We start from the raw sequence: 23,535 nt of genomic DNA, 5'->3' as shown, positions 1-23,535 counted from the left end.
TCTGCCCACCACCCCCTCCCTGTGCCGATAGTCCAACACAGACCACACTTCTGCTTCTGAATCTCACCCCCAGGGACACTACTCAACACCTGTACGGAATCAAACCTCCCCCCAGAGACAGCCGTAGGCATTGCTTCTATGACACCAGCCAACACCAGTCATACTCTGGGGCCTGAACTGGAGAATTGCACTCTCTGGGAAGACCCGCCACAAAACTGCCCACTCTTATTTCCTTCTGGTTTCCAGGGGGCCTCTTTCCAACAGCAGTCATAACATTCATCCCATCCATCCCTGCAGTGATCAGAGAAGTGAAAGCTAAGAGGGAAAGCAGGGCTTAGGAGAGCAAAGAGGGTGGGGCAGAATGAGATTCCTACCAGGTTCTTGGCTGGTGACAAGCTCTTCCTCCAGATCCTGCTGTACCTGGCCTGCAGCAGGGACAGAATCAGTGGGGAGTTCCATGGGCCACCTTTCTAGTCCTGGAGGTGAGACTGAGCCAGGACTCTGTCTCCCTGCCCCCCACATACTGTGTCTGAATCTACGGCTGTGACTGGGGCAGAAAGAGGAGGGGGTATAATGGCCCACAGTGACTCATTAAGGTTTCTGCCTCATCGCTGGGGCCTCTGCTGGCGTGAATGCGGTGCCAAGTGAATTGGCTGGCACCTCTCCCCTTTCTAGAGAGCGACAGGGCCCTGGGGTATGGCAGGGGAGTGGCTGTGGTGTGGGCTTCTCCAAAACCCTGGAGCTCTCCAACCAACCTCTAGAAACAGCCTGAGACAACAACTACAAAAATAAATAATTTATTTCCTATCCAAAAGTGAGCCCCGGGTGTTGAGTGGTCAAGGAGAGCTGGAGCCCAGAGTGAGTTTGTGAGAAGTCAGGGCCCTGAGTGAGACCATGTTGGAAAAGGGGAGAACAGGCTTGGCCGAGGTCTGAAGGCAGGGGAGGGACAGGGAGTGCTGCTGGGACTGTTTCAAGTTGCTGGCGACAGAAGAGACCACCTTTGGTGACGGGCCTGCAGAGAGAGACAAGGATGTTGACAGGCCTATGCCCAGGGGGTAGAAGTAGACATTGCTGGGCCCCCAAAGTGCCCCCTGGGACATAGGAACCTTCAAGCACACCCTAAGGCAAGAACTGCAAACTCAAAACCCCACAGAAACCAGACAAACAACTCAAACCAGGGAAGGCAGTGGGCTATCAGGAGATGGTCAAGAAATACTGGGACCATGAAGAGGGGGAGAGCTCAGTCCCATCTAAAGAAGACAGGGGTGCCTGATGCCAGCTGATTATTGCCAGGTGGAATGTTGGCTCAGGATCACCAGATCTCCCAAAAATTTTTAGAGAGCCGGGGATATCTGGGTTTTTATGTGTATGCCCCTGATTTTTGATGTTGGCAACTCATTTCTAATTTAAAGAAATGCCGATAGTCCAGGAATGCATATCTGGGGGTCATGGGTTTGTTTCCCGAGTGGGCTGTGGGATGCCGTGGGCCCCTCTGGCTTGGGCTGATAGTAGGAGGCCTAAGGAGTCTTGGGTTGCTCACATGCCAGCTGGGATCTCAAATCTAGCCCTCTAGATTTGGAGAATAGATTACTCTAGAGAGTAATGAGCAACATACTCTACAGGTTTCTGGCAGAGCCGCAGGGGTGGGGACAGAAGACCCCACACTATCACTACGCTGTCTCTGCCTACGTGGAATCTGCTTTCTATCCCTCCAGTTCTAGACACCAAGGTCCCACCTGCTGTCGCCTCACTCTTCCCTGGCGGGATCTGGGGCCCTTCCCCCCCCCTCCTGCTGCCCCATCGCTACCTGCCTCCAGGTCCTGGGGGGGAGAAGGCAGGACGTCTCATCTGCCCAGCCCAGTGGGCACTGCATTCGCTCTCATGCCTGTCGGGTTCCACGGCCCCAGGTGGCTCCCCTCCCAGAGAGGACAGGAAGTTTGGAAAAGGAAAGAAGGTCAGAGTGACCAGGCTTTGTGAAAAAGTTCTTAGAATCCAGAGCCAACCATACCAGCTGGTGGCTGCTGACCCAAGGTCGGTGGCCACGGGCCCAGCCTTTCCCTGATGGCGGGTGGCCATGCCCGCCCCAGACAGGCCTGGGCCCGGGGCCGGGGTCAGTGGAACGTGTCTGACCTGGACCGGAAGCTGTGTCTCATAAGACTTGGGGTCCGGAGTGAAGCCTCCGGTGTCGGAGAGGGCCCCAGAGGGTCCGGCTCTGAGGGGTAGGGGGACACCACGCAGGGTCTCAGGTGGTGGGGGGCAGCCTTCATCTCTGCTGTCCCCACGGTGGCTGGGCAGTGGACCTCAGCGAGAGTAGTATCCTGGAGGTGAGGCAGTGGTCCCAACAGATGAGGAGAGACGCATGGAGGCCTCGGCTGGAGGCACGGAGGGTCTGAGGGCCATGCCGAGGCTGCTGGGTGGCCTGGGGGGCCCAGCCTGGCCTGCAGCAGGCCCATCACGTGCCGGAGCTCCTGGCTGAGCTGAGACACTTCCTGGGTGAGGCGGGAGATCTGTTGGCAACACAGGGGTTGTTTCCCAGGTATTGCTGCTACCCTCCTGGGTGCACCCCCCAACCCCACCCCACAGCTTACAAAATCCTTTCATAACCACTCTCTGCTCATGGCCACCCTGAGAGGAAAGCAAGGAAGGGGCTACTTGGTCTACATGTAAATACCCCAGACCTTTCTCAAAAAAGGTTAGTGATGGCAGCCATTGCCGTCCTCCCCGACATCCCACTTTTACAAGATGCACAAAAAATGTGCTTAAGGAGGTTGCGTGGCTTTGAAACCACAGATGTAGCCTCACTGTTGGGTGATCCCACTGCACAAGGTCAAGTGTTCAAATTTCAGGGAGTACAGAATCAACTGAGAAACATAGAAATGCAGATTTCTGGACCCCAGACATTCCAAATTGGGAGACACCCAGGAAGCTACATTTTACCAGCTTTTCCAGGTGCCAGTAGATGCTCGGGCGTGGAGCCGCTGGCCTAGAACTGTGAGCAGAAGCAGGACTGGCCCTCAGTCCCGCAGAACTTGGGCTGGGCCCTGCCCCCAGCCCCAGGCCCTGCCCCTCCCCGCAGCTGCTCCCTTGGGAAGCTTGATGTTTATCTGGAGGGAAGGCTGACTCCCAAGGGCTGGGCCAGGCTTCGCTGTGGCGACAGCTCTGAGATCCCTGGGGAGGATGCAGAGACAGAGGTCGAGTCTCTGCGCACAGCGTCTGGGCTCTTCCTGACCAGGACTCAGGCACTGGGTTCCAGGTGCCCCAAGGCTGAAGGCCTCTCAGCCTCTCTGTCCTCTGCCCGCGTGTTTGCTTAGTACTCATTTCCCAGGGCTGGGGTGAGGGAAGGGCCTGAGCACTGTGACTTGGTTGGGGGCACCCGGTGCAGGAGAGCATGGCACGGTGGAGAGGATCGCAGGGAGGCNATCTGGAGGGAAGGCTGACTCCCAAGGGCTGGGCCAGGCTTCGCTGTGGCGACAGCTCTGAGATCCCTGGGGAGGATGCAGAGACAGAGGTCGAGTCTCTGCGCACAGCGTCTGGGCTCTTCCTGACCAGGACTCAGGCACTGGGTTCCAGGTGCCCCAAGGCTGAAGGCCTCTCAGCCTCTCTGTCCTCTGCCCGCGTGTTTGCTTAGTACTCATTTCCCGGGGCTGGGGTGAGGGAAGGGCCTGAGCACTGTGACTTGATTGGGGGCACCCGGTGCCAGAGAGCATGGCACGGTGGAGTGGATCGCAGGGAGGCGAGGCCCCCCTCCCAGCTGGATGGCCTAAGCCAGCTGGGAAGAGAGAGGAAGCAGGCGTGCACGCTCACTGCATCCTCACGGCCTCCTCACAACAATGCTGGAAAATAGGTTGTTTCCCAGGTTTCTAGGTGAGGAAATCGAAGCTCAGACAGGTTGTGGGACTTGCCTAAGATCATCCAGCTAGTGTGAATATTTAAATTCAGGACTCCTGCTCCAAATCCTGAAATGCTTTTGTATAAGGCTTGCCTCTGATCCCAAAATGGTCTTCTCCAGGTTTGGAGAGGAGGAGCCAGCCCCAACCCACCTCCTGGTTCAGCCTGCAGACCTTTTCCTTCACTTCCTCAGCCCCAGTGGCCAGTTCCTGGCTGCGCCCGGTGCCTGCAGACAGACGGGGTGAAGGGATACAGTGAGTGCAGGGAGCATAAGTCTAGAGCTTGGGCTGGGCCCCTTCCTGTCACTGGGTCGACAGAGGACCAGAGGAGAGGGGGCTCTGGGGTCAGGATGATGGGGAAACCGAACTCTCGGGCTGGTTTTGAGGCCCTGTGACTTCTGCAGGCTGCCCACCCCTCTGGTTTCTAGGCATGAATCTTCTTTTTGATATCTGAAGGTAACATGCTCTCGTCATGCCTTTTTGCATTTCGACGCCTGCCTTACTCTGCCCCTCAAACTGCTAGCCAGGGTTTAAGACCCAACTGAAGAGTCCCCTCCTCTAGGAGGGGCAGCTAAGGGGGCTCTCCTTTCCTACCTCAGAGCCCTGTTCTGGTCTCAATTGTGGTATCAGCATGCTGTTCCAGAATCGTTTATCTGAGTGCACAGGTGTCTGCCCCATTAGACTGGGTGATTGCTAGGAATGTGGGCCAGCTCTGGTTTATCTGCGCATTCTGAGCACAGCATCCGGCACGTGGCAGGCCCTTACTACATGTGGGATGGATAGACGGATGAATGAAGGAGTGAATGGCAGATGAATAGCTGACTATGCATTGAGATGGTTGCTGGCCCTTACCTGTAGGAGGGGCCTGAGAGTGGGACCTAGGGTGCTCGGGCCTCCTGCTGAACTGGAATGTTGGGGCCTCCGCTGAGCTGCCAGAGTCCTCAATGCCATCCACTACCCTGGGACAGGGGCAGTGGTCATCAATCCCATGGGGAGAGGGTAAGGGCCAGAGCAGAGCAAGCAGAGAGTGAATAGGGCCGCAGTGCCAGGGAGCTGGGGAGGAGCAACAGTCAAAGGCGTGGCGTGGGGTTGCAAGCTGTGGTGGATCAGGAAGGGCATGGCGGGCACATGGGGCAGAAACAGAGAGGAGCACTGGGGACAGAGCCCCAAGAAGGTTCTGGAAGCCAGTAGTGGTGTGGGGAAGGCAGGGGCGGCTGGTATCTCACCGGGGACTGAGGTCTGACGGTCCAAATGTTCCCGGTGGGGGGATAAGAAGCTGGGGAGGCTTCCTGGCAGCAGAGCCCCGGGTGGGGCCATGAGAGGAGGGGCTGTGGCCCTGGCCAGCCAGAGCAGGAGATGGAGATGGGGACAGGGAGGGGGAAGAGACGAGGGCCGAGGAGAATGGGGGCAACTCATCGCCCAAAAGGCTGACCAGGGAGCCGCGGGGCCGGGCTGGGCTAAGGTTGGGCAGCAGGAGGGGCCTGCGGGGCCTGGGACCACCTCCAGGCTCAGCCCCGGCCTCAGCCTCTGTGATGGACGGCAGGGTCTTGTCTGAGGAGGAGCCGAGGCTTTCCGAGTGGGGCTGTGGGCAGAGGGGCAGTGAGGATGCAGGACGGTGAACAACGGGCCCCTCACTGAGCAACAGTCTTTCCTGGTGGATGGTGCTCCCCGTCCCCTCCCCCTTCTCCCCCGCAGCAGCAGAGGACCAAGGAGAGGTGCCCCTTCCCACATCCCCACCATGCAGCCTCCCCCCCCCCCCAGGACGGGAAGGTTACCTGAGAGAGCCGAGGGGATCGGGAAAAGCGGCTGAGGCCCTGTTGGGGACAGAGGGGGTTCAGCTGACTCACCCCTCCCCACTGCATGAGTACAGCACCTCCTAGTCCCACCCATTGCTGCTTTGGGGTTCAAGCATGTGGGGTCTTTTTGTGGATTTGAGTCAGAGATACCTCCGACTCCAACTCAGAGAGCTCCTGAGGGGAAAGTCCCTGTGAAAAGCAGTAAAAGACAAAGGCCTACGGCATAACCTATAGACCTAAACCAAAACGGGCTCAGGAAACATTTGGAGCGTGAGGAAGCCCCAGGGGATGGCTCCCAGTCTAGAGAGGGACTGGACAGAGGAGGACCACATGAGGGGGACTGTTGCCAAAGTGCAGGCCCTCTGGGTAGTCTGGAGCGAAGCTGAGGGGTGGCCAGCGGGAGATGGTGGGTCAGCAGAGTCGGAAGAAAAGGTGGTGAGAGATGGTCCGTGGGGGAGATGATGGCCAGAGGAGGAGGCCAGTAGGGTTGGACCGTGTTAAGCATGGCAGGGGCAATGGATGGGGTTGCCTGGGGTCGAGAGAGGATGTTTTCAGGGTATAAGGCAATGCCTGAGGGTCTCTCTGGGGCTGGGGGAGGTCTGCTTTAACGGAAGGAACCTCAGAGGAAATGGAGGCCATAGCGGGTTTACATACATTCGTGTTGGAGCCCTGGCGCAAGTTGAAGGTCAGGTCCCGGGGCAGGCCAGCACGGAAGGCAGCCCCGTACTCAGGATAGAGCTTCAGGACCTCCGCCAGCCCCTGGCTGCTCAGCCGCTGCAGGCCGCAGTACGTCAGTGCCTTCACGTCCGCGCTGGTCTTTGGCACACGGGTTGGGCCTGCTCCTGACCCAGGCTCCTGCCCTGGCTCAGTGGTATCTGCCCCGATCAGGTCCCCCTTCCCTGTGGGTAAGGGATGGGGACAGTGAGCTGGGGTCATCCAGCTGTGGCTGAGGGACCAAGGGGATACACCTAGTCAATGGATTTGAGGGGCAGCCAGTGTGTTCGAAGGATGGCTGGAGGTGGCCAATCCATGGGACTGACAGAAGTGGTCAGTGGACTTGGGAAAAGGTCAGTGCAGATTGACTGGTGACACTGCGAGACGGTTAGTGAGGGATGTCAGTGGGCTGGAGGAACGATCAATAAAGAGTGGCCAGAGGGGTCAGTTAAAGGGTAAAGGACAATGGAGTCGAAGGTCAATGGTGAAGAGCCAACTGAGGAAGGGTCGATGGGTTGAGGGATGGCCAAGGGATTAGGGGAGAGCTTGAGGGGAAAGGTTGAAAGGGGGCGGTGGTAGGGAGAAGGGACCAAGAAAGAGTGCTTCTCAGCAGGAATTGCAGCTACCCACGGGGAGTGTCCCCGTCCCTAGATTCTTGCCACTCCCAAGGCCTCTGGGGGAAGGGTCCATGGTACGTGGTGGGTGCGGGTGTGATGCTCACCCAGGATGGCCAGCACCATGTTGTCGCGAAGCACCTCCAGCGAGCCTGAGCAGACATAGTAGTGCGCCTGCAGGGCGTCCCCACGGCGTAACAGGTACTCGCCCGGAGCACAGAATGAGGTCTTGATGTGCAGGGAGAGGGCCCGCAGGCAGCCCCTGCTCGCCGCTCCGAACAGCGGCAGCTGCAGGATCTCCCGGTTCAGGTGCATGGCGACGTCGGCTCGCAGCTCGTCGGGGAAGTCCCGCAGCAACTGCACAAGGGCCATGGGTCACTCCAGCCATCGCCCTGCAGCTGCTGCTTGATTTCTACAAATACGCTGAGCTGTCACCGAGGAGATAGCTCGAACTTGCCCTCTGCTTTGAAGTTACCCATTCCTGCCTTTCCGGAAGACTTCTTCTGTCTAACCTCCATTTTACTCGTGTGTGGCCCCTACAGCTGGGCAGAGACTCGCTCTTGTCCTGTCTGTCCACGGCCCGGGGTTATACACACTGGTCACTCACACACGTTCTGGTTGCCCAGCCGTTCGAATGCAAGGACCATCCCCGGTGGGTCCGCCTAAAACTGGACGTCAGGAGACTGGAAGTCAGCCCTGCTCCTAAATCCCTATGGACCTTGAGCAAACCACTTCCTCTCTTGGGCTATCTGTAAATTGCAGGATTACACTAGACCTTGAACATTACCAACATCACCCTAGAAGCCAAACTTGACATTCACAGTTAGTTCCTCATGTTATGGAGCCCTTTGGCCACTGTGGCTTCCTGCCCTCTCTCTGGTCCCCACTGCCTCCCCAGCCTCCTCATCCTCAGCCTGCCTCTTGGCTCCCTTCTAACTCTCCACGCTCCCCCTGCACCACGGCACCCAGCTCCATGACGGCCACACTCCCCGTGGCCCGAGTTGCACCCTAGGGTCCAGACCTGTATTTCCAACCAACTCTGAGGCACACTCCACCTGGGTCTGCCATAGGCACCGCGCTCTCATCATGGCCCCACGGGGGACGCTCATTTTCACCCTTAGGTACAGCCTTCCTCCTGTCACATCCCCACGGCACCCTTTCCCCAGGCCGGAGCCCTGGGGATCACTCTGAGCTCCGCTCCTGCCCCCAGGATCACCAAGCCCCATGGTGCCTGCCCTCAGAAATGCCTCCCAGATCCCCAGGCCACTCCCCAGTCTGAACATTTCGGAGGATAAGGTCTAAAGTCAAGGCCATCTATGACCTGGACCAGCCCCCCAACCCCTTGCACTCGCTCCCTCTCCACCGGCCAGGGCTTCCACCTCAGATCCTGGGGCTCGTGGAACTGCTCTCGGTTCTCTGAACGCACCCCGATCTCTTGCGTCAGCACTTCCGGGCCTGAGTTCCCATTGCTCTCTCTGCAAGGAGCAGCCTTCTGGTGGAAGGCCAACTCCCTGATTGTCCTTCACGCCATCCTGTCTCCTGTGCCACTTTCCCTGACCCCTCTAGGCCCAGACACAGTGAGGAGGCCAAGGGGCACATACATCCCCACAGCAGAGTCCCGTTCACCTGATTTAGTCGCCAGACTGGCGTCTCCCTGGGGGGAAGAGCTGAGTGGGATTACCTCGGAGCTCCCTGTGCCCAGCACAGCGGCTGGCCCACTGCAGGTGCTGGGGAAATGTTGGCTGAAGGGAGCATGGCATTAGCTGCAGCCTGAGCTCTCTTTCAGCTCCCAAATTCTAGTGTACAAGAAAAGGGGTGTGGATTTGGCTGGGTGCCGATTGATCTGGTGCCCTCGTGAACACCACCTCACCGCCTGGGACCCAGGGGTGCCTCCATTCTAAACCCAGAGAGGCTGGCCCCACTCCACGCCGCCCTGCACCATTGCACCGCCACGCGGTGCAGACCAGGAGTCCCAGCTCCCCACCTCGTTGGCGTCAATGCCGCCGTTGACGGCCCATGTGGTCTGGAAGTACTCCAGCATGCGCTGCTTGAGCGGCCGCGGCAGGCGATGCACGCGGATGAAGTCCTTGAGGTCCTTCATGCGGCGGTGGTAGAGCGAGCGGCGGGAGTACATGCGCTGGATGATGGCCGTCACGTTCCCGAACACCACCGCGTGCATCAGTGCTGCAGCGGGGGCGGCGGGCAGCAGGTTAGGGGGGCACTGGCTCCCAAACCCACCCTGCCCTGGACGGGGCTCTGGGTTCCTGGGGAAGGGCCGGAGAGCCAGTGGGCTGCTACGTGCCTACCTGGTGCCAGGAGCTGGCGTGAGGAGAGGAATAGAAAGTGGTCCCGAGGGGCAGGGGCAGACCTGATGCTTCTCTCATGACCCTCCCCGCCAAATAGGTCATGAACCTGTGGTTCCCACCCCCTTAGCAAGAAGCACGCCTGTCGGTGGCATCCCTGGGGGCCACCGTGTAGTAGGCACAGAGGACAGCTCTACGAATGAATTCAGGGCTGTCTGGATGGCCTTCTCTGGGCCCGTTTCCCTATCTGCACGCTGGGCTTAGCAGGGCCACCCCGGGGCTTGGCAGGCCTGGTCTCACCGCCTATGAGCATTGTGCAGATGGAGAAGATCTTCTCGGCGTCGGTGTTGGCGCACACGTTGCCAAAGCCCACGCTGGTGAGGCTGCTTAGCGTGAAGTAAAGCGCAGCAATGTAGGCGCTGCGCCGCGATGGACCGCCCGCGGAGCCGTTGACATAGGGCACCTCCAGCCTCTTGCCCAGCTCATGCAACCAGCCTGGGGGGCGGAGGAGGGATGCAAGGAGACCCAGCTGCACCCCGTGGTGGAGAACTGGGTTTCCCTGAGCTGCCTGCGCTTGCCTTTGGTCAAGTATCTATAGAGGCAAGGGGAAGTTTGCATGGGCTGGCATAGGAAATGGGAGGAGCAGCCTTGGCCTGGGCCTCTCTACCGTGGATTGGTTATAGCTGTCATCCAAGGCTACCAACACCCTACACTGCTGCCTGTCTAGGGGTCTCTGCCACTCTCACAGTTTGTTGAGTACCTCCTGTGTACAGGGTGCTGGAACTTGACCCAGCCAGACAGTCTCCCTGCCCTGGTGGAAATTACAGTCTGGAGGCGAAAGGGACATGAAATAAATCATTCCAGGTGGGAGGTGAGCTCCTAAACAGGAGCTAGAGGGTATCTTAGGAGTCACCCTGGGTTAGGGAGGCCCCGCACAGCAGGGTGGGTGGGAAGAACATGGCTCTCGAACAGAGGACAGAGCTCTTAGGACAGAGCATTTTAGCTGAGCCTGCAGGGAACAGACAAGTCACTGGGTGAAGGGAGGGGAGACAAAAGGGGAAGGAGTCCAGAGAGGAAGGAGCGTTCAAAGGCCCACAGTGAGAACGGAGCTCAACCTGGGAGCTGGAGGGAGGCTGGCGTGCGGCTGTGGCTCAGGGGCACGGGATGCAGAGAAGCTGGCGGGGGGGGGGGGGGGGCAGAGCGGGGCTGCCGCACACAGGGCGTGCACTGAGTGTGGACTCTATTCTGACGGCAGTAGGAGCCACCGGAAGGGGCCAGGGAGGGGTACTGCTCCCTTCGCCCCAAACACCCTCCTTTCCACTAGAGTGTGTCTCATACTGTATTTTGGTTTTCTATCACCAGTCTTGCTCCCCTACTAGGCTGTGAGGTCCCCCCAAGGCAAAGCCCTTGTCTTCAAATGAGTATTCCAGTGATTGATCTGGAAGGAGCTCGATGCATGTTGGTTGGATGAATAGAGGAATGCGGGTGGGGAGGGGCGGGTACTGGCAGAGGCGTTGGCTTGGTTGCCTGAGTGGCAGGGCAGGTGGGTGGGTGGTCAGTGAAAGCCTGGGGTCAGTGGCTCACCGATGTCCCATAGCAGTGGGTCATTGGCCTCCATCTCCCGGCGCCCGATGACATACCAGATGCAGGCCATCCAGTGGGCAAGGAGCGCAAAGACGGACATGAGCAGCGTGAGCACCACAGCGCTGCACTGCGAGTACCGCTCCAGCTTCTGCAGCAGCCGCAGCAGCCGCAGCAGCCGCACTGTCTTCAGCAGGTGCACCAGCGACGTCTGCAGCAGTGCGGGCGGGGGAGGCTGTCAGAGGCACAACGCCCCACCCCCATGTCCCTCCCCAGCACCTTGCCATCAGAGTCCTGGGGCGGGGGGGCGGGTAGTGACAGCAGGAAGAACATCTCTGTTGTCCTAAGAAGATGGCCAGGAAATGCAAGGGGGTGGGGGGAGGGAGAATAATGCTAAAACTAATAATAGCTAATAGTAAGTACTTACTACGTGTTAGGATGGGGCTAAGCAGTTGTAAGCCTCATAAAAAGATTATGCCCTCAGCCCAATTATCATTCCTGCTCCCAATTTACAGGTGAGTAAACTAAGAGAGATTAGTGACTTGCTCAAGGATGCAGACCAAGGAAACGATGGAGCTGACACCAAAGTCAGCCCAATGGGGCTGATGCCCAAAGTCCATTTGGTGGCATGCTGCCTTTTGGCACTGTGGGCTGTGAACGAGCAAGTCCCGGCGGAAGGCAGGGCAGTAGACAGAACGACCCCCAGCCCATACACGAGGTCCCTAGTGCCCTAGGCACAGTCAACTGTGGGTGAGAGCTGGTTGTTGGTTACAGCAGCAGTTGTGGGGGGAGTCGCCCTCGAGATAGAGAGACGTGGTAGAATGGGGACCAGGCAAGGCTCGGGGGCCTTTTCCTCTGTGGGCCAGCTGCAGATGAGAGGGTCGTGCTGACATGTTAAGGAGGGACAGCGGGGACTGAGGGGGCCTAGGCTCCGAGATCGCAGCCCTCGTTGGGTGAATGGGGGTCGGGGTGCGGCTGGTGTGGCACCTAGTGAGGGCCCTGTCGACGTTGGCTGTCGTTGCCACTGTTTTCACTGTGGTCACTAAAGCTCCGGTTGGGTCTTCCAGATTCAGGGGAGAGGAGCAGGTGAGGGTTTACCTTCTCGCTGCTGGGGCTGGGCACTCAGGGCCGGCACGGGTAACCTGCGAAGGCCCTTCACTGTCCTCCTAGGGGTCTCCAGAAGCATCCCTGGTATCCCTGGCCCTACACAGCTCCTGAGCCACTTTGTGCCATTTTATCTCATTTTAGGGGAAGGAGGTGGCCTTGATCCCCCATATAGACCCTCTCCAGGGCTTAATGCCTGCCTCCAGTTCCCAGAGTTCCTGACCTTAGTCCATCATGGCTTCCCTCGTTCTCCGGTCCCTGGGCTCTGCTCCCTCAGGGCCCTCCTCTCCTCTGACCAGATAGCCCCAGGCCCGGCTCCTTCAATCCCACAGCTCTGCTGCGCCTCCTGGCCTCTAAGCCCTGCTCCCTCCAGCCCCGGCACTGCCCCTTGCCTCCCCAAATACCAGACCACCCACTCAGTGCCCAGGGAAGCAGGGTACTGTGTTGAAAAGAATACTAGACTAGCCCTGGCTGGTGTAGCTCAGTGGATTGAGCTCGGGCCTGCGAACCACACGATCGAGGTTCGACTCCCAGTCAGGGCACATGCCTGGGTTGCAGGCCAGTTCCCAGCAGGGGACACACCAGAGGCAACCATACAATGATATTTCTCTCCTTCTCTCCTTCCTTTCCCCTCTAAAGATAAATAAATAAAATCTTTAAAAAAAAAGAAAGAAAAGAATACTAGACTAGACACCCCACCTTCTGCCTGTCACTGCTAGCTGTGTGACCTTCGGCAAGCCGCTTAACCTCTCTGAACCCAGTATCCACCTCTGAAAAAGAAGGATAAGAGGATCTGCCCTGAAGGGTTATTGCAAGGCTCCCGAGTGACACGTGTGTGAAAGAACTTAGTAAACTGTAAAGGGCTCCGGAAGGACCAGAGGAAGGGGATCTGCCTGGGATGGGGGACAAGGCGATATCTGCAGTCCTCCCCCATCCCCAGGGACAGTGGTCTGCAGTGGGCACAGGGGATGGGGAAGGGTTGGGAGCTGTGCCTGGAAGGACCAGGGCCTCGGGGCAGACACACACACGCACGTGTGTGGGAGCATGCACACACTTGTACACAGCCAGGAGAAGAGGCCCACCGCTCGTTGGCGGCTGGTTAAATCTGGCTGCGTGTAGGTGGTTTCCTGCTATAGCTAAGTGTGGCAGAGAGAGGCGCGCACGGGGAAACTGCTCACCCCGTCCCCAACCAAAACCAAGGGGGTCTGGGGACTGAGGGTGGAATTCCCTCCCCCTCGACCCAGGAAGACGGACTATCTACTAACCGGGTGTGGAGCTGGCCACATTCAAAGGCACCCTGTGCTGTCCCTAGGGACCTGAGAGGACACGGGTCCCAGCACCCCACCTCCAAACCCCCCCAACACCTTCTCCCTCCTTGTCTGGGTTTGCATGCTGCCCCCAAATGCTCTCTCTCCTGCCAGCCAGTCCTACTCCTCATCTACAGTCTAGCTCCACTCTCCCCTCTTACGCACCCTTCCCAGGCCACCCTCACCTCTGCCCAACTCGGGTGCTCTGGCCTCCCCAGCACCGGTGAGATTTTTGATCATTTCCATCCGTGCCCATGCCCCAGCCTGGAGCCCCAAGGTCAGCCAGCTCCCCGCCCAGCCCCCACCCCGCCTCCCCAATAACTGGGCCTAATCTTCCACTTCATTCACTTCTTCCTCTTCTGTGCCCATCGTCCCTGTCAGGAGTTAGGCCCCCTCAGCAGCTTGGCTGCTCGGAGGCCGAATCCTTGTTCCTTTTCCCCACACTGACCGTGCCCAACGCAGTGCTTTGTAGACAGCTAAATGCTCATCAGTTGTTTGTTGAATAAAAATGTAAAAACTACCACTTGCTCGGCATCAGGCCAGTGCCGCCTCGGTAGCCCTACTTAGCTTTTCGTTTGTCTCGGCTTTCCCCAGAGTCTGTGAGCTCAGCTCCCCAAGAACACAGACCCTCTCAGAACCTTCTTGGCTCCCAACCCAGGGTTCTGCCCGTAGCAGATTCCTGACAAATATTCGCGGACGGAGGGCTCGGAAGGGCTGAGCCCGAGTCTGGAGTCACTCCCTTAACAGGAGATGCGCTGCCGAAGCTGGGAGCTTAGGCTGCCTGGTGGGTCGGGGCCCACTCACCACGGTGATGTTGAAAACGTAGAGCAGGTCGAACGGCAGCGCGGCGATCAGGTCAACGAAGAACCAGGTGGCCAGGTAGTGGAGGCCAATGGAACGGGGGGCAGAGACCACCTGGCCCGACTGGGACACGTAGGTCGTGCGGAAGTTCAGGATGATATCTGGGGGTGCAAGAGGCTGTTACTAGGGCGCCTTGGCCTAGAAACACTGGCCAAGGGGCCAAGGAACTGGGTAAGCTGGGGACAAGCCTTAGAGACCCGAGATGGACTTAGAGGCAGGACTGGGGAGGCCCGATTGGGCTTCTGGCTGGTCCTTAGGGAGGCAAGGCCTAGAGGCAGAAGGCTGCAGGGGTCAGGAATCAGGGCACATGGACCATTATGACTTAAAAACCCAGAAACTGATGGGCTCTGAGTGACTGGGTCCTGCAGCCCAGAATAGGGTGAGGCTGGACGGAGTGGGCCCCTCCAGCGCCCCCACACCAGGGTATGTGGGGCAGGGGCTCCAACCCAGGATGAAGAGCATCTCCACGGTGATGTCGCTGACAAGGGTGTGTCGGGAAGTGAAGGGGGTGTCGTCATCGCCGGAGAAGCAGACGTTGTAGGGGACAGTGACTGCAACGTAGAAGGTGGCGAGGAGGATGAGGCCATCCCAGATGGCCTTGGGGATGCTGTAGTGGAGGAGGAGGCAGCGGGACCCCTCCACGGAGGCCACCTTGTATTCAGGCACCGATGGCTTTGGCTCAAACACGTTCTAAGGAGAGAGAGGTGGTGGTTGGGGACACCCAGGGGCAAGAGGAGCCAAGGCTGGGGGAGGGAGGGGCTGGGAATGAGGGAAGGGGGAGTGGGCACTGCAAACATGAGCACAGGGAGAGGCAGAAAGTGCAGGAGACGATGCCAGTGTCGGGCGCCTGACCCTTCCTCTGCCAAGCTACTGCTCGGGATTCCTTCCTAATCAGTCGTGTTCTGGGGGTATTTCAAGGTGTGACCTTCACCCTGCCTGAGGATATGATGACAGATCAGGCACGTGCCCTGGCTTGAGGGGTCACAAAGTTCTTTCTCGAGTACCTCTTGGGTTCTGGGGGCCCAGTGGAGGATCGGTGTGTCTAAGAGGGAGGGGAGGCTGGCACAGCACCCATTTCCCTGTAGCCCTAAGGGACCGCGTAGGGGGTTGGAACTCAACCCCGTAGCTTTACCAGGGCCCTAGGAGTAGTGCGCAGGGCTGGGTGTGAAGCCCCCATGGGGGCTTCTCTCCCTAGTACACTCCCTTGTGGTTTCGTCCCTCCTCCAACAGGGTAAACTTATCAGCCAGAGGTCGATGCTATAGCCACTGTTAGAGCCCTGGCCTGTGACAAGTCCTGAGCAGAGTAATGAGAATCACGGGAAAACAAGGGCGAGGGGGATGGAAGGAGATCGGGTGGGGGCTGGGACAGAGCCGAGCTGGACTTGAGCAATGGACAGAGAAACAAGTCACTGGAGGGAGACCAGACAGACAGGGAAACGGGAGGAGAGCGGCAGGGAGCCTCAGCATCGTGGCTGGAAGATGCTGGGGTGGAAACAGGACTCACGTTGTTGGTTTTCAGGCTTCCCTGGCCCCGGCGGCCGAAGTGGCCAGTCAGTCTGTGGAGGGCAGTACGGCTCTGTCTCTTGGCGAACCGAAGTCTTGATCTGGCTCCCCTCCTGCCAAGGGAGTGCTCTACTGGGAAGAAGGTATGGAGATAAGTGGGGGCACACCCCATGAGGCTGGGTCGGGAGAGGTCTTGTGTGACCTTGGGCTAGGACCTCTGGCCATTCTCGCCTTCTCCCCAGACTTGCGGTTACCGTGATTACTGTCCCCATGGCTTCCTGAGGGGCCAAGACCTGGGCCTCCACTCTGAGTGATGTCCTTGAAGGAAAAGAGGAAAAGCACAACCTCGCCCATCTCATTCTTGATGGGCATCATGTCCAGGAGGCACCAAAAGGCTGAGCCTGTAGGTGTGGAGAGATGGAGGGAGAGGGTGAGCAGTCCATGGAATCCCTAACCCCTCTGGTTCCTGGGCACCGTTAAAGGGTTTGGCAAGAGTTCAGAGCCGGAAAGAACTCCAGATATGTCAGCCAACTCCTTCACCTTCCAGATGGGAGAACCAAGGCCCAGAGAGGGTCAGGGATGCACTCGGTGTCACACAGTCAGCTTATGGCAGCGTGAGAACCAGCACCCAGGCTTCCACGGTGCCCAGTGGACTCTGGGTAAAGCCCGGGGTCTGGACGGGGCTGCAGGCAGGCCAGGTCCCTCACCATTCTTCCGGTAGAAGCAGATTTCAGCCCTGTGCTCCTGCTGGCCCTCCAGGGCCTTGTGAAGCCTCTGCAGGGCTGGCTCACTGGTCTCCGGACCATAGAGGAAACGGCAGCTGCATGTTTTCTGCATGACCTCGGTGCGGCCGTAACCTGTGAGCTCGCAGAAGCCGTCAGAGCAGTAGACGATGGGAAAGCCCCTTGGGCCCTGTGCATTGGCCAGCAGGAAGTTGCTATCTGTGAAAAGAAGAGGTCAAGATCAGGTCAAGGCCAGGAGGGGAGCTCAGCTTCTGGGTGGGCTGTACCTCCCACAAGCTGTGGTGAGAGCTGACAGTCAGAAGCTTCTCAGGCTTCCATGTGATTCCTGGATCCTCCTTTGGGATATTCTCAGAGGTAAGAAGAGATAGAGCAAAGGACAAGGACCTAGGGGTGGCCTGGAACTGGGATAGGGACTACTAGGAAACCAAAGAATTCATGTCGTTCATCCACTAGCCTTCAAGCTAGTGAGCCCTCACTGTGGAAAGCAGCATAGCACGGGGAGTTAGGGCATGGGCTCGGCACCCCACCTCGGCTGTTACTGACGGTGTGACCTTGGGCACGTTAACGCGCTCTTCTGCGGCTCAGCCTCCTGAGCTGCAAAGTGGGGGGATACGTCTTCCTCACACGGTGGCTGTGAGAGTTACAGGAGTCAGCTGGGGAGGACCTCTGGTAACACAGCCAGTGTTGCACTGAGAAGGCGAAGTGAGACTCCCACACTGGCACAGCTTTCAAAGCACAGCCCCTGCCCTGTCATCCTATTGGAGAGTGGACAGGGCAGAGAATCACACCTGTTTTGTCGATAGGAAGCTACAAGGCAGAGATGACCCAAACTCACTAATCCCCTTTGTGGGAGGAGGGCTACAGTAATGAGTAGTGTCCTCATTCCCTGCCTTGCAAGAACGGTCCTCTTTTTAGCACCTCTTTAGCTAATTTCAGGTGGCCTGTCCCCAGTGCTCAAAGTCTGGCAGGACCAGGCAGTGAAGCTGTGGCTCCAGCAACCCCAGCAGCAGGACCTGAGTTAGCTCCCTCCAGGTCCAATGGGTGGGAGGCCACAGGAGGGCTCCGTAGGCCACCCAGGGACAGAGTCTCAGCTGAGGGAAGGGACCTGAGACACAACCAGCCCCAGGACGCTAGGAAGGGTGACTGTATGAGGGTGGGGTGGCTGATGGGGACACGGAGGGTGCCTGGGAGGTGCTGGGTCCTGGACAGCAGCAGCTTCCTTTTTCCGTCCCAGAGCCCGTTGCCCCGGTGATGGGCGCTATGGAAACAAGGGAGGCGGGTGTGGAGGAAGGGTGGGGAGGAGGGTAGGTCCCCCCCCACCCACGGCAGCTCAGTTTCCGCCCTCGGGCACCGCTCCCCTCGCCCCCCAGCAGGGCAGCACCCCCTACCCAATCCCAGCCAGGGCGTCCGAGAGGGGCAGGCAGCGACCTCTAGGCTGCAAAGTAGGAAAAGGGATCGGCGGGAGAAGAGGCGGGGAGGGAGGAGTGTGGCTGTCCAAGGTGCTGAACTTGGACCCACGCTGGGGTGGGCGAGCAGGGAGTTCCCTTCTTCACGAGGACCACCCCCCTTCTCCTGCCTCACCTCCCTCAGACACAGATGCGCCACAATCTTGGGGTGCGTGGCCTGAATCTAAACTAGGTCCTGCCGAAGTCTGATCCTCTCTGCCTCCCTCCCTCTCTCGTTTCCTGGGGGAAGAGGATGCTGCAGCCATCCGGGCGTGGACTCCAGAGCTCGGGACAGCAACGTCCGACCTCGGTGCCTCGGGTACGGCCCTACACGCCCCTGGCCGAGCTCTGCCCCGGAGTGGGACGCTCCCAAGGCCTCTCCTCCGTTTTGCTGCATGAAGAGCCTTCCACGCCTCCAGTCACACCCGCTGTCTCGCCCCCCGCACTCTGGGCTCTCTCCCCGCCCCGCATCGCAGAGCGCTGCCAACGCTGTTCCTTTACCGCGTCTTCGGAAGTTCCTAGACCCTCAGCTCCACTCTCCTTCTCGCCTCCGGTCTCAGCACATCCGGAAGACCCAAGCTGGCCCCTTCTTGGCGCCCAGCTCGAACCCCCGGCCCCAGCCTCGGCCCCACTCACGCGTGCCGTCGAAACGGGTGGCGATCGTGTCCAGGAAGGTGTTTTGTGGGGCCAGCAACCCCTTCATGACCGGCATGGCCTCGGGGCGCGAGTTCGAGGCTCGGCGGCGGGGCGCGCTCAGCTCGGCCGGGCCCAAGGGGGCGCGCTGCCGGCGGGGCCGGGGCGCCCCATGCGCCCGCCTGCCTCCTACCCTCTGTCTAACCGCCGCCGCCGCCTCTCTGCTGCGAACCCCGCGGCTTTCGCCTGGGCTCGGCGCCGCCTCGGTGGTGCTTTTCCCCACGGGCCAGATCCTTTCCCCCGGGCTCAGCCCGCGCCCGCCACGTGGCCCCGCACGGGGAGGGGCCACCAGCGACACCCGCACCTCTCTCTGCGGTCCTCCTGGGGAAGGGGAGCGGCCCACGCGAGTCCCTGGCGGAGAGAATTCGGGACACGCCTACCGGGAAGAAGAGGTTCTCAGAGGTGGGGCGGGGCTTGAGTGGCAGACACGCCTCTTCCTGGGCGGCCACGCCCCCACGCGTGGTTTCCCCGGCTCTCCTTGTGGCTCCGCCCCACGGGCTTCCCTACTCTCCGCCCACGCTGGGAATGGTATCTGGTTCACAGTGCTGCCAACCCGCTGGAGCTGGGCTGTTTTGCAGCACCCTCAGGACCCTGCTGTTCCGTCGCGAGACAGTTAGGGTGAAAGAGGCTAGCTTTGCTAGCCTGGGTGGGGATAGACAAGCCTGGGATCTCGACTTCTAGAATACACTGCTTACCGTCCACGTATGCCTCGGTTTGCAGTGGGACACTGGCAAATTCTGCCTCTGAGTCGAGCAGGGTGGGTGAAAACAGCTTTGGAGTCCACCGGGTAGAATTCTGGGCTCTGCCATTTACTAAATGTGTGGATTGGCCTCTCCGAGCCCCTCTTTTCTCATCTGTAAAGTGGAGGTAATAATTTTCACCTCATATGGTTGTGAGAATTTAGTAGCATAATGCATTGGCACAAAATAAGTGTGTTGGAGAGCAATTTTCTCTCTATTCTCACTCTTCCTACTGTCTTGACGTAACCCTCCTTCTCTCTGCTGCCATGCAGGTGGAGGAGAGGCTGGAAGCAACTCTGGGGCAGAGAAAGACAGTTTCAAGGTGGACAGAGTCAGTTTGCACATCTCCCATGCGCTGGTGGACCTTGAACTACATCTTCTCTGAGACCTAACCAGTACATCAGTAAGAAGGACCCAGGTGAGAACAAAGGACTTTTTCACCACAGAAGCAGAAAATTACTAGGGCTGAGCCTGGAGGCTCTGGGACTGCTTCCCAGAACAAAACAGTGAGGCCCAGCGAGAATGGAAAGATGGTCTCGGAGAGGGCATGCCAGGTGCCCATGCCCTTCTCCCCACAGCGTTGGAACCCAGCACCATCTGGGATGTTACATTGCTTAGAAGTGTCACATCGTTCTGCGCCTCTACTTTTGGGTGCCGCATTAGCTTCTTAAGGCTCATGTAACAGAGTACCGCAAACTGGGTACTTAAACAACAAAAATGTATTGTCTCACAGTTCCGGAGGCCAGAAATCCAAGCTCGAGATAATGGCAGGATTGGTTCCTTTTGAAAGCCGTGAGGGAGAGCCTGGTTCATTCTTCTGTTCTAGGTCCTGGTGGGTTGCTGGCAATCTTTGGCTTGGAGAGGCATCGCCCACTTCTGCCTTTATGTTCACATGGATTCTCCCTGTGTGCATTTCTGTGACTAAATTCCCCCTTTTTATAAGAACTCTGCCCCCACTCCCATATGACCTCATCTTAACTAATTCTATGCAATGACCCTCCAAATAAGGTCACATTCTGAAGTACCGGGGATTAGAACATCCACACATGAATTTGAGGAGGGGGCACAATTCAAACCATAACTAGTGTGTTCCACTAAAATTGCAAGAAAAGTCTTGCCCCATCCAAAAGTCTTGCAATAAGAACTCGTGACTTGCAGCTACCTACAGAATAAAGTGCAAAGTCTGATGACTTGTAAAGGTTTTCACCATCCTGGCTGCACGACCTAACCACCTCCCCTCCAGTGCCTCACCTCTCTCCACACTCTCTACCCCACGCTGCAGCCACTCGGGATGATTCATGTTGAACCTCATAGTCCCTGCCTTCTCCACAGGCTCTACCCCCAACCCTTCCCCCGCTGGGACTCCTCTGGGCAGCCCTTCTTGCTCCCCTCCCTCTCCTCTCTCACGGTAAAGGCCGAATGCAGCAGAGAGACGTGTCCCGCATCCTCTCATCTAACCACGCACATCTGAGGTCTTTCCCGCACGCCAACTTTGCATGGATCCTCGCTCTGGGGGCTCCCTATCCAGGAGTGTTTCACATTCAACGACGCCCAAGCTGAGGTGTCCCAGAGCCGGGCTTCCAGGCTCTCTGGCTCTTTATAGTTCGCAAGACTCTTACGCCCCCTGGAGGATGGGACTCCACAACACAGGAACAGAGACCAGTCACATTAACAGAAACTCGTCTTTATTGCCCTTTTTTTCTGGGGGCTGACAACGGGAGTGCACTGGGGAGAGGGCAGGGCCAGGTCATAGCCTAGGGACAGGCTCAGATCCCAGACCGTCCCCCAGGAGCAACAGAAGAGACCGCCGCCGAGGGACAACGGCGCCCGGGGCAGGGGCGCGGCGCTGGCTCTGCGCCCGCGCGGCGGCCCATGGTCAGAATGCCTGCTGCATGGTTGCCGTTGGCCTGCAGGAGGCGCTGCAGCCGGCCCTGCAGGCCTGGGGTGCCGGGCCGCCGCTTGCCCAGCGTGAGGATGCCGGCCGCGTGATTGCCCGAGCCGTGCAGCAGCTCATAGAGGCGGCAGGAGCACGTCTTCTGGCGGCAGCAGTCGGGCAGGGGCTGCGCCGCTGCCCCGGGCGACAGCAGCGCGGGTGGTAACAGTAGCAGCAGCAGCAGCGTCACGGCGACCCAGGAGACCTAGAGAGGTGGAGACCGGGTGCTGTGGGTCTTCCCGCCGCGCCCACTTCATGTCCTTCCACCCAGGCCTTGTCTTGGTGGTTGCGCGCCCCCTCCTGGCCTGCGCCCCTCCTTCTCCGTCCATCCGTTTTTCCTGCCTCTTGGCAATGGTGTGTGAAGGTTGGAGAGGGTCTCATCTGGCCTTTTACCTGCTCATCCTTCACGTCTCAGCACAACATCTCCTCCAGGAGGCCTTTCGAGACTCCCTGACCAGAATGGATCCTATCTCCTCTGGGTATCCCTAATTCGCTGTACCTCCATTAAAGTGCTTACCACTCCACCTGAAAACAGGTGTGTCAGAGTCTGTCTGCATCGGAAGTTTGGACACTCAGGGAAACAGGCCTTATTTAGTCCCGCTTCCCCTTCCCACAGCGGTGAACTCGCTTAAATCAAGGACTAGTAGGACCCAAGATGTCTTGTTTGCCTGATCCTTTGCAGGGGACACCGAACTAGGCTTCTGGGCAGTTCCCTACCCTCAGAGGCACAGCCTCCTCGCTTGTGAATGGGGCGTTAACTAATGCCTGCTGTGCAGAGTTGCTGGGAGGATAAAATGAGAAGACCGGTGCAAGCCCAACACCTGATGAATAGTAAGTGCTCAATAAACAGGAGCTCTTAGCAGAACAGGGCACAATTGAATGTCATCCAAGGCAGGTTCTCGGCCAAGGGTCCACCCAGTCCCCTCCTTACCTCAGAGCCTACACAGGAGAAGACCAAGACAGGAGACACCTCTAGCCTTTCTCCCAGCCCCTGAGCCAGCACTCTCATTGCCCCCCGGAATGATGTGTCCCCTCCACCCCTGGGCCTTTACCTTTGTGGAGGGAGGGCTCATGGTGTCTGGAGCTCAGAGTGGAGTAGCAGGGAATGGTGTCCTCTGCAGTGGTCCAGGGAGCTAGGAACTTTGAGGCTGTCGACTGTTACCTGTTCCCGGGAGCATGGGGTTTATAGTGCTCTGAGGTGGCGGGGGAGAGACAGGCACTTGCGTCCACTCTGGGGCCAGACAAAGGCAAGTCTAAGATTAGCCTCACGCAGGGCGGCCGTCTCCAGGCTGGGCCCAAGGAATGGCCGCCAAGACACCTAGAGGCTGGAGTTGGATCTCTGTGCCTCTGGTGCCCCCCTTATCTGTCTGCCTGCTCCTTGGAGATGGGTGGTCTCCAGGCACTAATGAGGCCACCTTGCACCTAGGAATCCCAGATCACAAAAGAGGCCCAGGCTGGGGCGCTAGCCAGGGACGCTGTGGGGAAGGGCAGCTGCTAATGAGGGTCAGGAGAGGAGGCAGCCGTGAAACCCATTCTCCACAGGGTGTGTGGGGGTGGGGAGGGCGCCAGGCAGCGGGCCTCCCTCCCTCTGCTCCTCGTCTCTGCCCCTGGGGTCTGCCAGGCTCCAGGGCCACCTTCCTCTGTGGAAGAAGCCTTCTCAGCTGGCCTTCTCTTCCCTCGGCCCCTTCCTCCCACTAACCTCTGAGATGGGAAGCCTTGACCCCTGATCCTCACAGCAGGGAGAAAAGCAGCTGGTGTTGTTATCCTTGGGCCTCGACAGCTTTCTTGCTGGAGGGGACAGGTGGGGTTCCTACCCACTGTCGGCAGGGAGGGGGCCACCGTCCTGCAGTCTCCCTCACTCAGGGCACTGTGCACCGAGCACCTGCTCGGAGTCAGGCCTCACTGGACTGTGGAGCCATGGTGGGCATGGGACATGCCCAACTTTCAAAAAGCTCTGAAGTCCAGGTGGGGGTGTGCCTGGCCTGTCTGGTAGCTCAGTGGGAGGAAGGACCCTGGGAAGGCCTTCCTGGAAAGGATTTCTACTTCCGATGAAGGGACACCTTGAGCAAAGACCTGGGGGTGACGGTGCTTCACCCACTTGGGGTAGTGGGGTGTGGGCCTCATGGTCGTGGCTTCCCTCAGAGGAGGGAGGTGGCTGGACAGCAAGCAAGGCCCTCACACTTGGGTTAAGGTTGGGATGCAGAGAGGCAGGAGGAGGGGGTCTGTGCCTTCTGGGTTGACCTAGGCCATGGCAGGGGGGCCTGAGGGCTCCTGGGGGCACACACACTCGGGAGAGAGCGGGGGAAAGCCT

General features: G+C 58.8%; 2 protein-coding genes across 2 annotated transcripts; both read right to left on the bottom strand.

Annotated features, from left to right (window-relative positions):
- Positions 1–727: 727 nt before the first annotated feature.
- KCNH4 (potassium voltage-gated channel subfamily H member 4) lies at positions 728–18,867 on the bottom strand. Its single transcript, XM_037033144.1, has 17 exons — positions 18,495–18,867; positions 16,378–16,611; positions 15,925–16,071; positions 15,672–15,799; positions 14,614–14,857; positions 14,111–14,268; positions 10,899–11,106; positions 9,615–9,809; positions 8,996–9,195; positions 7,119–7,368; positions 6,338–6,582; positions 5,663–5,701; positions 5,114–5,469; positions 4,740–4,846; positions 4,041–4,114; positions 1,808–2,507; positions 728–1,012 (listed from the first exon to the last, which is right to left on the bottom strand). Exons 1-16 carry the CDS (start codon positions 18,568–18,570, stop codon positions 2,112–2,114), a joined length of 3,057 nt encoding a protein of 1,018 aa, XP_036889039.1. The 5' UTR covers positions 18,571–18,867; the 3' UTR covers positions 728–1,012; positions 1,808–2,111.
- A 2,098-nt stretch (positions 18,868–20,965) lies between these two features.
- Positions 20,966–22,492, bottom strand: HCRT (hypocretin neuropeptide precursor). The gene is made up of 2 exons (XM_037033527.1): positions 22,277–22,492; positions 20,966–21,429 (listed from the first exon to the last, which is right to left on the bottom strand). Exons 1-2 carry the CDS (start codon positions 22,295–22,297, stop codon positions 21,058–21,060), a joined length of 393 nt encoding a protein of 130 aa, XP_036889422.1. The 5' UTR covers positions 22,298–22,492; the 3' UTR covers positions 20,966–21,057.
- Between the last annotated feature and the right edge of the window lie 1,043 nt (positions 22,493–23,535).

Source organism: Sturnira hondurensis, unplaced genomic scaffold (genome assembly GCF_014824575.4).
Source record: "Sturnira hondurensis isolate 20B ecotype Veracruz unplaced genomic scaffold, ASM1482457v3 Scaffold0021632, whole genome shotgun sequence".
NCBI classification, from domain to species: domain Eukaryota; kingdom Metazoa; phylum Chordata; class Mammalia; order Chiroptera; family Phyllostomidae; genus Sturnira; species Sturnira hondurensis.
This window is presented reverse-complemented; position numbering and strand designations above follow the sequence as displayed.